Source organism: Cibotium barometz, chromosome 47 (genome assembly GCF_041138505.1).
Source record: "Cibotium barometz isolate CiBa-2024 chromosome 47, ASM4113850v1, whole genome shotgun sequence".
In the NCBI taxonomy this organism is placed as follows: Eukaryota; Viridiplantae; Streptophyta; class Polypodiopsida; order Cyatheales; family Cibotiaceae; genus Cibotium; species Cibotium barometz.
Window position 1 is genome coordinate 9,360,042 of NC_141092.1, and position 13,956 is coordinate 9,373,997.

General features: G+C 39.8%; 1 protein-coding gene across 1 annotated transcript; it reads left to right on the forward strand.

Annotated features, from left to right (window-relative positions):
* Positions 1-8,894: 8,894 nt before the first annotated feature.
* On the forward strand, positions 8,895-12,094 carry LOC147611342 (uncharacterized). Its single transcript, XM_086784404.1, has 2 exons — positions 8,895-9,247; positions 9,478-12,094. Exon 2 carries the CDS (start codon positions 9,749-9,751, stop codon positions 11,420-11,422), a length of 1,674 nt encoding a protein of 557 aa, XP_086640530.1. The 5' UTR covers positions 8,895-9,247; positions 9,478-9,748; the 3' UTR covers positions 11,423-12,094.
* Positions 12,095-13,956: the final 1,862 nt, after the last annotated feature.

The following is a 13,956-nucleotide window of genomic DNA, read 5'->3' on the forward strand; positions in this document are numbered from 1 at the left end:
GCTTAGTGGGAAACTATTTCTAAATAGATCAAATCTTCCACTATACTAAATTTATAACATCATTCATGGAAGGAAATGAATATGAATATTAAGAAAGATGAGGTGATGCTTAAAAAACATACTCTCACATCTTTAAAAATTTTGGATATAAAGAACACATTTTCTTCCTTAAGAGTTGCAATCTTTATCATGTTACATGGTGCTTGGTGATATATGGAAAAAATAAGAGTTTCTCGATAATTACATATTTGAATTATATATCTACTAGACTTGTGACTTTATACAAATCAATGTATACACTTTTCACATACAAATCAATGTAAACACTTTTCACATACAAAAATTTAAGAATTCTCCTTATAGTTACATATTTAATTATATATATAGTAGCCTTGTGACTTTACACAAATCAATGTAAACACTTTTCACATGTACAATGGGTTTTTTCACATGTATAATGGGTCTTTTCAACCTCAAGTTTTGTATAACATAATGGGTCTTTTCAACCTCTTGTATCCACTTTTCATTTCTTAACATCCTTTATAAAAATTATATATATTTTCAAAAACATTTATTTTCTTTTATTTTTATGTATTGTTAATAAACTTTTCATAATAAATCATTCCATTTGCATATGCTTTTGTTGATTTAATGAACATCTTATCTTGTTTGATATATACCTCATTTCTCCCTCATTTACAATATTCAATTTAATCTAAAACTACAAAGTAAATCATGTTTTATTTCGCACTTTTTTTGTCAAGTTTATTTGGAAATTTTTGTTTTGTCGTGTTTTATCATCTTATTTATGACCTCCTAAATAATGAATGAAATCCTAACAAGTGAAATATATGTTAAGTTTTATTTGGAAATTTTTGTTTGTCATGTTTTATCATCTTATTCATGACCTCCTTTGAAATAATGAATGAAATCCTAACAGGTGAAAGATATGTTAACAACATGTAGAAATTGTGGTTTCTAGAAATAGCTTCACAAATCATTTCTTATGATTTTTAATTAAAAAATAAAGAATACAACACATGCAATTATTATTATCCATAATAATTTAAGATGTTTTTTCACTCTCCATAAATTTAAGGTGCCATCATTCAAAGCTCTCATAAATTTAAGGAGTGCTTATATATTATATTGATCATTCATCCACCATTCAAAACTCTCATATTCAAGGTTTCTTGAACTATGCACGTTACATGTGATATGTACTCTCTCTCTATGGTGATGCCTAGTGTGTCACTGTATTTTGCTCTAGTATCGGGTGATTCTATTTACTGAATATATACTTCCATGGTAGCTTGTTCCATACGTGTGAGTTGATTTGTGGAGTGAGTCCAAACAATTCCGTATTCACATGATAGTAATTGGTTGTGAGTGAATATAATTAGTTGCTACCACATGTTAGTATTATTTTGTTGAGTGATTCCAATTTAATTGTGACATAACATTGTGGATTGTATGAGTATAGGCAATGATTACGATGATTGATATGACCTACTAGGAGTTCACGATATGGAGCACCTATGATTGTGGGAGAAAAAGAAGAATGGAACATACCGTATGTGCATTGATTACCGTGCATTGAACAAAATTACGATGAAAAACAAATATCATATTCTAAGAGTTGATGATTTATTAGACAAATTATGGGAAGCTAGGATATAAAATTGACCTTAAATCTAGATGTCACCAAGTAAGAATGACTGAGGAAGATGTGTACAAGATTGCTTTTAGGACATAGACCAGTCATTATAAGTTCTTGGTCATTCCCTTTGGACTTACCAATGCTCTTATGACTTTGCCGTATGATGAATCAGATATTTGTCAAGCATCAAAACTTTATGGTCATTTTCTTTGACGATATATTAGTTTTCTTGCAAAAGTGTCGCAGAGCATGAAAAACATTTGGAGTTAGTATTCTCTCTTCTAAAAGAAAACTAACTCTTCCTCAATGCTAATAAGAAGAGCAGTTTTTTACAAGATTGGATTGAGTATTTGGGCCACATTGTTTCTACGAAACGAATATAATTTGATCCTAAGAAAGCCTTGACATTGTAATATATACAATGTTTGAATATTCTTGGGTTTGTGTAGTTACTATAGGAAGTTCGTGAAGAATTTTGCATACATTACATATCAACTTACCAAACTCCTAAAGAAAACCAAAACCTTCCATTGGTTTGAGTGAAAGAGAAATATTTTCAAGCTTTAAAAGAAGCTCTCACAAATGCACCTATGTTACAACTACCTGTTTTTGATAGACTCTTCTTTGTAGTTGTAACCGATGATCATGGTTGGCATTAGGGCCATTCTTATGTAGGATGGACACCCTATTAGCCTTTGAAAGCCACAACGTCCAACAGAGAGCAATTATAGTACTTATGATAAAAAGTGATTGTTGTAGTACATGCTCTAAAGATTTGAAAACACTATTTGATGTAATCATAATTTTTAATTAAGATAAATCACCGTAGCATCAAGCACTTGCTCTCTTAGCCCCTAATCTCAGGTAGACATATCAAATGGTGGGCATCATTTATTTAGAGTTTTCAGCCCATGATATAGTATTAACTTGGAAAAGAAAATGTAGTGGCTAATGCTCTTAGTAGGAGGCCTAGTATTAATCCTATTTCTTCCATTGAGAGTGAACCATTTGAAGCTATGAAAGAGACATATTCAAATGACCTAGATTTCTCTCAGATTTGGGTTAGTATGCATGGTGATAATGGTTAAAACCCTAAGGGTAATTATTCTGACCATGAAGGTTATCTCTTTTATAAAAAGAAATTATGTGTAACACATCGTTTATGAAAAGAAATTATACGTAACATAACCATTTAAATGTATGGTCATGGAAAAGATGCATCAACCTGGAGCTGTATATGGGGCATAGAGGTGTTTCCTCCACTCTTCAAGTTGTTGGCAAAGAATTTTATTGGCCTTAAAAAGAAAAATATTGCTTATTTTGTAGTCGAATGCATGGTATGCCAAAAGATGAAGAGATACAAGCGCAAGACTCAAGGACTTTTAATGCCTTTACCAATACCTATACCTACCATTACTGGTTAAAAATGATATAATTTGGACTATAGTGGACAATGCCTGAGTAAGAAAGCCTATTTTATTTCATGCAAGAAGACTTCTATAATCCCCAACAAGCCACGAATATGTTCATTAAACACATCTTTGTACGTAACTACTTTCCCCAAAACCAATTATATCAGATAGAGATTCTAAATTACGTAGTCACTTTTAGAGAACTTTCTTTGAGAATTTAGGCATTAAGTTGTATTTCAAGACTACTTTTCATCTAGAAACCAATGGTCAAATTGAAGTGACCAATAACACCATACTAGATTTACTTAGAGCCTATATGTCATCTCAACCAAAACTCTGGGATCGATATATTCACCTTCTACAATTTGCTTATAATAGCACACCTAACAAAGCCCATTGAATGAGCACCATTTAAGATTGTTTCTCATAGAATCCGGTGACTGATGATTTCACAATTGATTTTGATTCTATTCTATGAGAGGTGCATGTGGCTATTCATTCTACATAAGAGCATTATGTCAAATAAGCAAATAAGAAACATAAAGACATATTTTCAAAAAAGGTGACTATGCACTTTTGAGGATTGAAAAGAGACGCTTACAAAGTGTAGAGAAACATCTAGTTGTGCAATTGGCATTGAGGTTTTATGGACCATTCAAGATAATTGAAAAGATTAATAACCTCACTTATCAATTAGATTTGCCACCATCGCATTATTGGAAGATTCATAACTCTTTCCACATTAGACTTCTTAGACCTTTCAAAGACCTTCTCATCCAATTTATAAAGAACCTCCTTTGATTACTGAGATGAGCAAGAAGAACTTATTCCAGATTCAATATCAGTAGACTACCACAACATGTATCTTTCTAGAATAGGTATCATAAGATACCAAGAATCTTCTAACTTTCAAGAACCATCCAATTGAAGATGTTAGATGGATGCCTAAATGGGTTTTCCATCAATATCCATATCTTATTCGCTTACATCACTAGACGTAACTGAGATCAGTTGTAATCCAAGCAAGAGAGAGAATGTCACATGTGACATGTACTCTCTAGAGACTCAATGGTGCACTAGGCACCATGCCTAGTGTGTCAAGCTCAGCATCGTGGGTGATTCTATTTAATACTTGATGCTGAATATATGCTTACATGGATTTAGGTTGTTGTGTTTATGCTTATACCATACGTGTGAGAGTTGATTTATGGATCTAGTTTAAACAATTTCATATTAACATGATAGTAATTAGTTGTGAGTGAATCCAATTAATTACTACCATATGTTAGTATTATTTTGTTGAGTGATTCGAATTTAATTGTGACCTAACATTGTGGATTATATGAGTATAGACTATGAGTATGAGGATGACGATGACGGGCATTGGATATGAACACTTGCCTAGGTGCCTGGATTAATTTTTATCTAAGTGCACATATGTGCATTTAGATAAAAATGGTGCACATATGTGCATTTAGACAAAAATGGTACACATGTGTGCACCATTTTGATTTATTATGGTTAGGCCCATTATACAATATGCTTGGAAAAGCTCAATGCTCCACCCCTGTGATGTTTCTGCGGGTGATGGATGTGCTCTGTTTTTGTAAGGCCCCCTTTATGAGGAGTAGCCATTGTGGTGAGCATCGGGACACCTGACAGTTCCTAGTTTATACATTGGATGGTGGCCAAATGGTGGCCAGATGGTTAGGTGACAGCTTATGTAGACTTGGGATTGTGCCAAGTAGGATGCATGCTTGTGCAGGCTATGTGAGCGCATTAGTGAGTGCTGTGGACAGCAAATTGAGGACATATTGTTCTTAGGTGTTACGGGGCCCATTTGAGGGTCCAGATAGTCTCATATGGCCATGGGAGCTACATGAAAACCTTATGGGATTGCGTTATAGTCTAATATGGTCCCAGTCAGCGGGTGATGTGGTCGGTTGGTCATTTTAGACCAAGTTGTGGGTTGGCCGACATAGCTAACCTACGTCCCTACATTAATCGTGGGTACTATATATAGACTAGGTAGCCTTAGTAGTTCATCATTGAGTTCATTGTTTTCAAGCACTATTGTAAGCAAGACATCGACCATCCAAAGTCTGTCTAGATCACCATGAAATATCCTCACCCGGAGCACATGGGTGGTTCACGAGACGACACCATCAGTTTGTAATCAAGTTTTTGCAAGCTGCAAACAAGTGGGCAGATGATGCCATCAATTTGTAATCAAGTTTTTGCAAGCTATAATATTTTTTACTCTCCACTTCTTTCTACAATTTAGTGCTTTATATTGTGTTGATCCACCTTCTGCTATTGTGTATTCTTACACATAATTGTTGGGCAAAGGTTTTATTATTTTGATAGCTTAGATATTGGACAAAGGTTAAAGCCAATTTTTTTTTAAAAAAACTCTATTAATGGCTCCAAGGGCTATTTTTGATAATATGATTAAAATACCGCGTGTGGGAGAAGGAGCCACACACGTCCGGGGAGGAGGGGAGATTGAGCCCCCAATCTTGTATATTATTTGGTTATTGTCCTATATTTTTGTGTTCTATGTGTTTATGCTTGGTGCAAGGTTTGATGTTCCATTCATAGTATTTGAATTCTTCTATTTATTTGGTTAATATAGGCAAGGCAAATCTCCATGTATAAGATCCTTTGATAGCACAAAAAAGACATTAATGGTGAAGTAGATTAACTTATATGAGTGATGTTTGTTGAGTGTTTTTCAATGAGACTCTCATGGATTCAAACACTACAGTAATAAGTCATCAAAAACATACCTAAAGGCGCTAATCATGTGGACCTAAAGTAAGCACATCCCTTTTTGCAATTTTACCAAATAAATTGTAAATTATTTATGAATGATTTTATGACATCAAGTGGCATTAGGAACACTAAATGAGATTTGCACGAATGAAGAAGGACATGTCACATGATGCTTCCTTTCATTTATATTCCAAAATGTTTACTTATAAGTGCTTGATATTGCTACATAATGTGATTATGGCATTATTTGCCCATCAAAAAGCCTAGACATAACTTTCCAACTTAACCAACGTGCTAACACTAAAAATTTTATTCATAGAGCTTCCATAAATTTCCAAAATTATAATCATTATGTAAGACTTGCAACTTGGCCACATCTCATTATGTCAGTAAAAAAAGCACATCACCATTTTGTGAATTCAAAGAAATAATAGTTTATCTTTTTCTTGATTAGGACCTTATGATTTTGTTTCTTTGAAATGTAAGATGATCTCATCAAAGAAGAACAAATAAACTACATTGACTTAGAAGGTAGGTTCTCACATACTTGAATTGAAGTTTAAACTACTCAAATTACTTTATCATTTCATAGAAAAGTTTAGTTTCTACCAACCCATTGCTTTTTGTTTGCACATGTAGCACTCATGTCCCATTCATTAGTTGTTTATAATCAAAGCCTTTGTCTAGAAACGTGGACCAAGTATTGGCCCCACTTAATAGCAAGGGTAACAACTTGTTGAAATATGCCCATTTTGTATGTTTCCTCTCATTAGAGTGTGCAACTTTCCTAGGGTTCCCTAAAAGGCCCTTTTTTGTCCTAATTCCCTCCTCATACTTACATCATTACAATCATTGAAGTGTACTTAAACACACCATGACAAGAACTATTTATTCACCATGGTAGACGTGTCTATAAAGTGAAATAGGGAATACAAACTAATCTAATTGTACTCTCTCTCTCTCTCTCTCTCTCTCTCTCTCTCTCTCACACACACACACACACACACACACACACACACACACACACATGCCTTTATGTCCTTTGGTTGTGTGCATGCGTACAACAGACATACACACACATCGATAAGACTTTAAGACAAGTTCATCATTCATGTACATGGTAGCCCACCAATAAGGAGATTCTCAAATTGAGCTTTTTGAGTGTGGCAATGTTTTTGTACCCCCAACTTTGGGGAGATGTCTTGGTGGTGGTGGTGGTGGTGGTGGTGGAAGTGTTCGTGGTGGTGATCATGAGAAGGAAGAGTAAGAAAGCTTCACATTGAAGTTTATTTCCATGATGTGACTAGGTGGGCCAAAAAAGTTGAGCATGTGTAGGTTAGGTTATAATATATCAAAATTGAAAAAGAGATGTGAGAAGTGGTAGATAAACACTAGGTCAATTGAAAAAAAGACTTAATAAGTGCTAGATGTGAGAAGTGGTAGATAAACACTAGGTCAATTGAAAAAAAGACTTAATAAGTGCTAGATAAACACTAAGTCAATTGAAAAAAAAAACTTGACAAGTGCTACATAAACACTTGGGTCTTATAATTCAGATATAAAATCCACACTTAGCCTACTCTTAGAATCATTGTTTTAATAGAGAAATATAAAGATGGACGCACAAGTGATGTACACATGAACAACTTGAAAAAACACCTCTAATGTATTCAAGTGGAGCAATCGTACGATAAGTGGATGAAAGAGCATGAAGGACCTAACCTTTTTGATACTAGAACCTCCATATTGCACATACGGTGGAGTGGAGATGAAAGGGCATGTAACATGCACACTACCATAGTGGTTTGTATATCTATAGAAGCTGGAAAGGGGACTAGAGAGAAAGTTGCATATCCATATAAGGTGTATGAAGAAACTAGGTGAGTAGTATGCCACGTACTTAGAGTTGGGGAGAGGAGTTCTTGGACATTCCAACAGTAACTATAGGAAAGGAGGATTAGAACTTGTATAAATATAAAGTACCGCCATCCCTCAAATTGAAGCCTTCGCATAAGGTCTACTCTTCCAGAGAAAAGCTTGATTTTGAAAAGTTCTTTGATATGTCCATATGAGATAAATGCAAGAAATGTGGCCAAGGTTCTACCCTTCAAATCAAATAGTGGGGTCGACCTTGTTTGTCTATTGAAGGTGTTCTTTTTTGGTGAGAGGTGCATTTCTTCAAGCGCACTCCTCGGGGGGGGGGTTAGAGGGGGGGACGAGGGGTAAGTTTTGAAGTAGTAGCATATGAGCCACAGATAGCCAAGATGGAACCTAGCATCAAAGTAGTAGAGCAGGGCGAGGCGAACTCCCATATTTTTATAAGGCTAGGCTAGCTCCCATAGCTTTAGAGGGTTGCAAGAAGAGTGGCTAACTCCCATGGCTTGACAAGGGTTTCAACTTTGAGAAAATGTGCATACTCGGGGTATAGAATACACCGGAGATAAATAGAAGTATAAAGGAGGTATACGGATACGGTGCGCTCGTGCGCATAATGTGTGGGGCCGGTTAAATTTGTAGGACGATTTACACCGGGGGCGTGAGAATCTATGGGGGGAGTGATAATTCGGCCCATCTTGAAGATGAGGTGCGTTTTTATCTTTTTGCCGAAAAGAGAGGTGGTTGGCAGCAGCTGTTGCTTTTTCTTTCTTTCTTTCTTGTCGTTTTTTTTTCCCCCCTCTCCAGTGCACTGCAGGCTCCTGCAGCTGTCGCCATAGCCACTTTTTGAACATCGAAGCTCAAGCTTGTGTGGCCTCTCTGGAGTGTAAAGAGAGCAAGCATACAATACTGCCCAAAAAGATCTCCTCCAGATCATATGAGAGCTTGCTTTTTTTAGCTTTGCTTTCCTGTTGTTGCTTTTTGCTGTGCACTTTGCCTCCTCTTGTCGTGCTCCGCATAGCCACATAACGTGGGTCGTGTGCCCCCCCCTCCCTCTCTCCCTCAATGTGCGCATAAATAAGCTGGTCCTCATCAAAATGCAATAATAATTATAACAAGAGCATCCTTTCACTTTCCCTTGCCTTAATAATATTAGGGTTACCCAGATGCTTGTGTTTGATTGCAATATTGCCCAATACTGTAGTCTCATCTTATGTTAATATCCGGCTTAGCCAGCTCGCCGGCCTGCTAAAAGAGCTTCACTTTTTTCCTCTCTCTCTCTCTCTCTCTCTCTCTCTCTTCTGAGAAACTGCTCTGCCATCATCGTCCTTCAAACCCAACTAACTGATCAGCAGATTGCTTTTCTCACTTTAACATAGCCTGGATGATACGCTGGATGATACATCCACCTTTCCCTTATATAAACACCAGCATCTTCACTTGGCTACCTTCTGCAGCTGCAGCTGCCTGCATACATGTGGTAGTTGACTGTTTATCCATCAATCTTCATCACCACAATGAGCAGGTCTATCTCTACCAGTCCTTCTAGCATACATAGACACACAAATTTGTATGGTTTTCTTAGGTAAATGGGTATTATGGTGCTTCGTCTATCACTACTGCACTGTAGATTGCCTCTTTGTTGAGAGTCCCTCAGAACCTCATATCTACAGTTAAATTAACCTTAATCTGCATGATTTTTCAAGGGATTGGGCCATATTATGATATCAGTACTGCAATTATCATGTTGTGTAGGCGCCAACACTGCCTTGTGGAAGAGTGGCTCATTGGCCTTGTGCAACAGTGTCCATAAGAAGCTCATTTGCCTGTAGTCACTTGGAAGTTTATGGCGACTTGGTTTCCTTTTGCTCCAAGTTGACCTTTTCCTTCAATGTGTATCCAATAATAGAACCACCTTACCCTCCCCAGATCTTCTTCACCCCCTCATGTATCACACAGCCAAAAGAGCTCCTAGTGCACCCCGAATTTGTCATCCAGTTGGGCCCACAGTAGACCTTCTCCTAGGATGGATTCAGGAGACCAAGGCCAATCCAAATCAGAAAGAGAGAGCAGCCCAGCTGAGAAGAACGTGCCCTTACAGCTTGTGCAGTTTCCAAGTGAAGGGAGAAGCACAGGGGTTGGATATGCTCACCAGCAACAGCACAATTCCCATTTCGGAGGTGCTTCCATAGCTCAGGCTATGGCAGCCATGGGTGGTAGCGGGGGCGCAGGTATTGGATCTTCTCAAGTAGATGCATCTCTAGCAATGTCTGTTGCAACCAATCCGGGATTGGGCAATCTATCCTCCCAGCTTATTGGCCCCAGAGCAGCATCTCAAGACCTTGTCACATTAGGACCCTCGTCAGAAGCTGGCCATCTTGTTCCCAAAAAACCTCCCCCCAAGAGAACCTCTACAAAAGACAGGCACACAAAGGTAGATGGGAGAGGAAGGAGGATCAGGATGCCTGCTGCATGTGCAGCAAGGATCTTCCAGCTCACACGGGAACTGGGGCATAAATCAGATGGGGAGACAGTTGAATGGCTCCTTCACCATGCTGAGCCTGCTGTCATTGCAGCAACAGGCACTGGAACCATCCCTGCTTCTTTCCAAACCTCTGGTGGTTCCATGCGTTCTACATCATCTAGCATGTCTGCACCCTTGCACAGGCTCCCTTCTTTCCACGGCGCTCTTGGACTCTCTTCTTTGGGTCAGAGGGATGTTGCAGATACCCTCAATGCAGCAAGATTGGAGCATGCTAGAAGGGCGGAATGGGAACACACGGTTGAAGAGCAGGCAAACAGAAGCATGGGATTATGCATAGGCCAGGGAGGGGACACATCACTAGGGCATGATGTCATGTCTGGTTTCCATCATGAGAGCTTGATTGGCGAGCCTTCGGACGTGGGAGAAGGCATGGGTGGCACAGACTCCATGGACTCGAGCAGCAGCATGAGGAAACGGCTGAGAGGATCATCTCTCAGCCATCTGAAGGATGAACAATCTGAACTCACGAGGCCCTTGCTTTCAGTAATGAGACCCTCGTCTCTTGCAGGAGCCACACCGTCTCAGAGTGGAGCTTCAAACCTGATGCCAATGTGGGCTGTAGCACCTGCACCAGCATTGACCAACAACAATACCTTGCCAGGGGCTTTTTGGATGCTTCCAGTGAGTGGAGGCTCTTCAAATCCGGGTATTATGGCAGGCCCCTCACCTGAACAGATATGGACCTTTCCACCAGGGGGTCCAAATGGAGCGATGTATAGGATGGCAGCACCGGCAGGCACATCGATACATCTTGGATCGAGCGGAGCAACAACACAAGTGCCTGCAGGTGGGGGCACAGGGGGTACTTCTCCATCTTCTTCAACAAATACTATGATGCCTCTCACTCCAGCATCCATGCTTCCAGCTAGTGCAGTCACATTCATGCACAGGATTGGTGGAATGGGCCTTGATTTGCAAGGGGGTCAGTATGGGCATATGCCAATTGGATCCATGGTGCTGCAGCAAGGATCGCAACATTTATCAGCTGGGGCTGGATTAGGGTTAGGAGCTGGGGACCAGCATCTAGGTATGCTTGCAGCTTTCAACAATGCCTACTCGAGTCGGTCGACACAACAGGAGCACCAGCACCCCATGGGCACGGGTCATCATCAGCAAGGTGAGAGTGGAGATGATCCTGGAACAAGCTCTCAATGAGTGTTTCTTTTTGCCTCAGAAGAGTGTGCATAAGCAGTAGGTGATTGGCCAGAGAGGTGTTTTTGTCACTTGGTTTCATATCTTTTGGGATGATATATAAGTTACCACATTCAGGAAGCACATCAGAAGCAAAACAGAGTATGGAGATCATGCACACAAGCAGGACATCTTACTGAGTTTTTTTGCCCCCCTCGTCCACAAATTACAGCACACTTACAATAAAAAAGTGATCACTCGCTCTGAAGTTTGTTTGCACATCCTAATTCGTCTGTATCAGTAGCATTAGCAGCCCATTCCCAACCTTTATCTTCACTATTTTTCAAGCTGCTTCATTGGAACTGGGGTTTTGCCTTAGCTTTTTATTATTTCTTGGCCCAAAGGGCCCATTGTATAGATAGGTTCTGGTCAAGTTGTAGATCACTAGGTTTTGTAGAGAGAGCTCTTATTCTTTTGTTGACAACTCATCCTTATTGTTTCCCCTCTCCCCTTTCCCCTGACATCCAATCCTTATTGCGTCCCCGCTCCCTTCTTCCACTTGGAACCCCTTCCATTTAGTGGCAGCATTTCTGCCAAAATCTTTTGAGTCTCTCCCATGTATTCATGTAGTGTTTCACTTTGTGACCCATAAGTTGTATCAACATTGATTGCATAAAGTTTAGATTGGAGTCCAAAGAGCAATCAGTTGATTTGATCAGCTGCATTTTTGAGTGGCATGTCTTTTTTGTGTGTGTATGTGTGTGTGTGTGTGTGTGTGTGTGTGGATAACTTGGTATTATTTGAAATTCATGCTTGTTTGTATGTTTGGCCCTGTCCGCGAGCCCCATGGTTGGCAATCGGTTTCGATTTCAACATTTCAAAATCCTATGTGTTGATTTAACAACACATAGGATGCTTTGTTTTTCATATAAATTGCACTCGGTTGGTGAGTTCTACACTACATGGAAACTGGGCCTTTTATTTCATGTTGTAGCATTTGGCATGTGGACTTACACTATATACTGAGGCCCTTCACAGAGAAACACGGACAGCACAGGCAGGTTTAATTGGTCATCCATGAGAGCAGCCAGCCGTGGCCCGCGCCATTGTCAGATCCTTTGGCAGCAGAGGGACAGGGAGGGTACACTGAAGAAAGTAAACGGCATGAATATATATTGTGAGGAGAGAAGAGATGACATATCCAATGATACCAAGACCTGACGGAATAGAAGTATGAACCTCTAGATAACCAAGGAGGAGTACTGACGGCTAGATGGTAAGATGCCATGTAATCTGAGCTTCGGACAGTTTATAATATTATTGTGACAATCCCTAAAGGCTAAAAGGGAGAAAGCAACCCACATGTGATGGAGGTGTACATAGACAGTAGGTGTACTGGCCAACTGAAAGTGATATCCAGCTCTTTAACTTTGAAACATGGACAACTTTAGGCTACGTTGTATTCATAAAAGTATTGTGTGTACGTATACTACTGAGGTCTTGAACTAATCGAACCAGGTTTAGTACAAACTGCAAAGGATCGAGATGATGATGATAAGAGACTTGCAAGGTTTTTATTGGGTCTCTGGTCAACTGTGTGTGTGTGTGTGTGTGGGTGTTCTAAATGTGTGCAATTTAATCATTTGTTAGGTTCTGGGCAGTGGGTTCAAACTTCAGAAGCTGAACAAAGTGAAAGGGAACATTGATGTTGAAAAGAAATGTCAGCTGGGGAGCCGACCAAAGCTCACAACCTGTTTAAGTCATAATCAAGCGGGGCAATCCAGGTTTAAGGTTAATTGAGGGCATGATGGGGCGACTGTAGCCGTGATCAGCACGCAAAGTACACCACAGTACGTACTCCTACTGTAGCACCCACCGGTTGCGTACTACTGTGAGGTTTGTTGGGTGATGAAGACCATGATGCCAAAACTGCCAAACGGCTCAGACTTGACTAGAATATACAAGGAAGCGCTGATAGCGGATAGGTTGATACGCTTATGCCCCCGCCAGATTTAGCTTCTTCCGTTGGCAGGACGCCGCCAACTTTGGCGGTGCTGGTCGCAATTGCCAGGTGGTCCCGTCTCATCAAGGGGAGCCACATGGGTGGCCCCCGCCATCCCATGTGCGATACTGGGCCCGCCTAAAAAAGCCCTAGAATTTCTCCTTGGATTGTCATGGCCACGTCAGCGTGTGGTGGGACCTTGCTCGTGCTGCTGTGCACGTGCCTTTTTTCCCCCTTAAGTCAAAACAAACCCAAGGGCCAAAAGCACAGCCCTTTACCGACACGTCATCCACATAACCCAAGAAAAACCGGTGGGCACCGGCTTTTAATCCTCCTCCATCTATTGGTTACCAGGTCCTATTTCCTTGTGGGGCCATATTCAATGCCCTGTATTCATCCAACATCATGCCATCATGACACACTCCATCCAATCTATCTATCTATATCTTCTATACAAGATAAGGGAAGAGTGCCTTCCCCTTCACGTGGAGAACGGAGAGGGAGAATTTTTGAAAAGGAGAAAGGAGAAGAGAAGACATGTGTTTGGGGGTTTCTT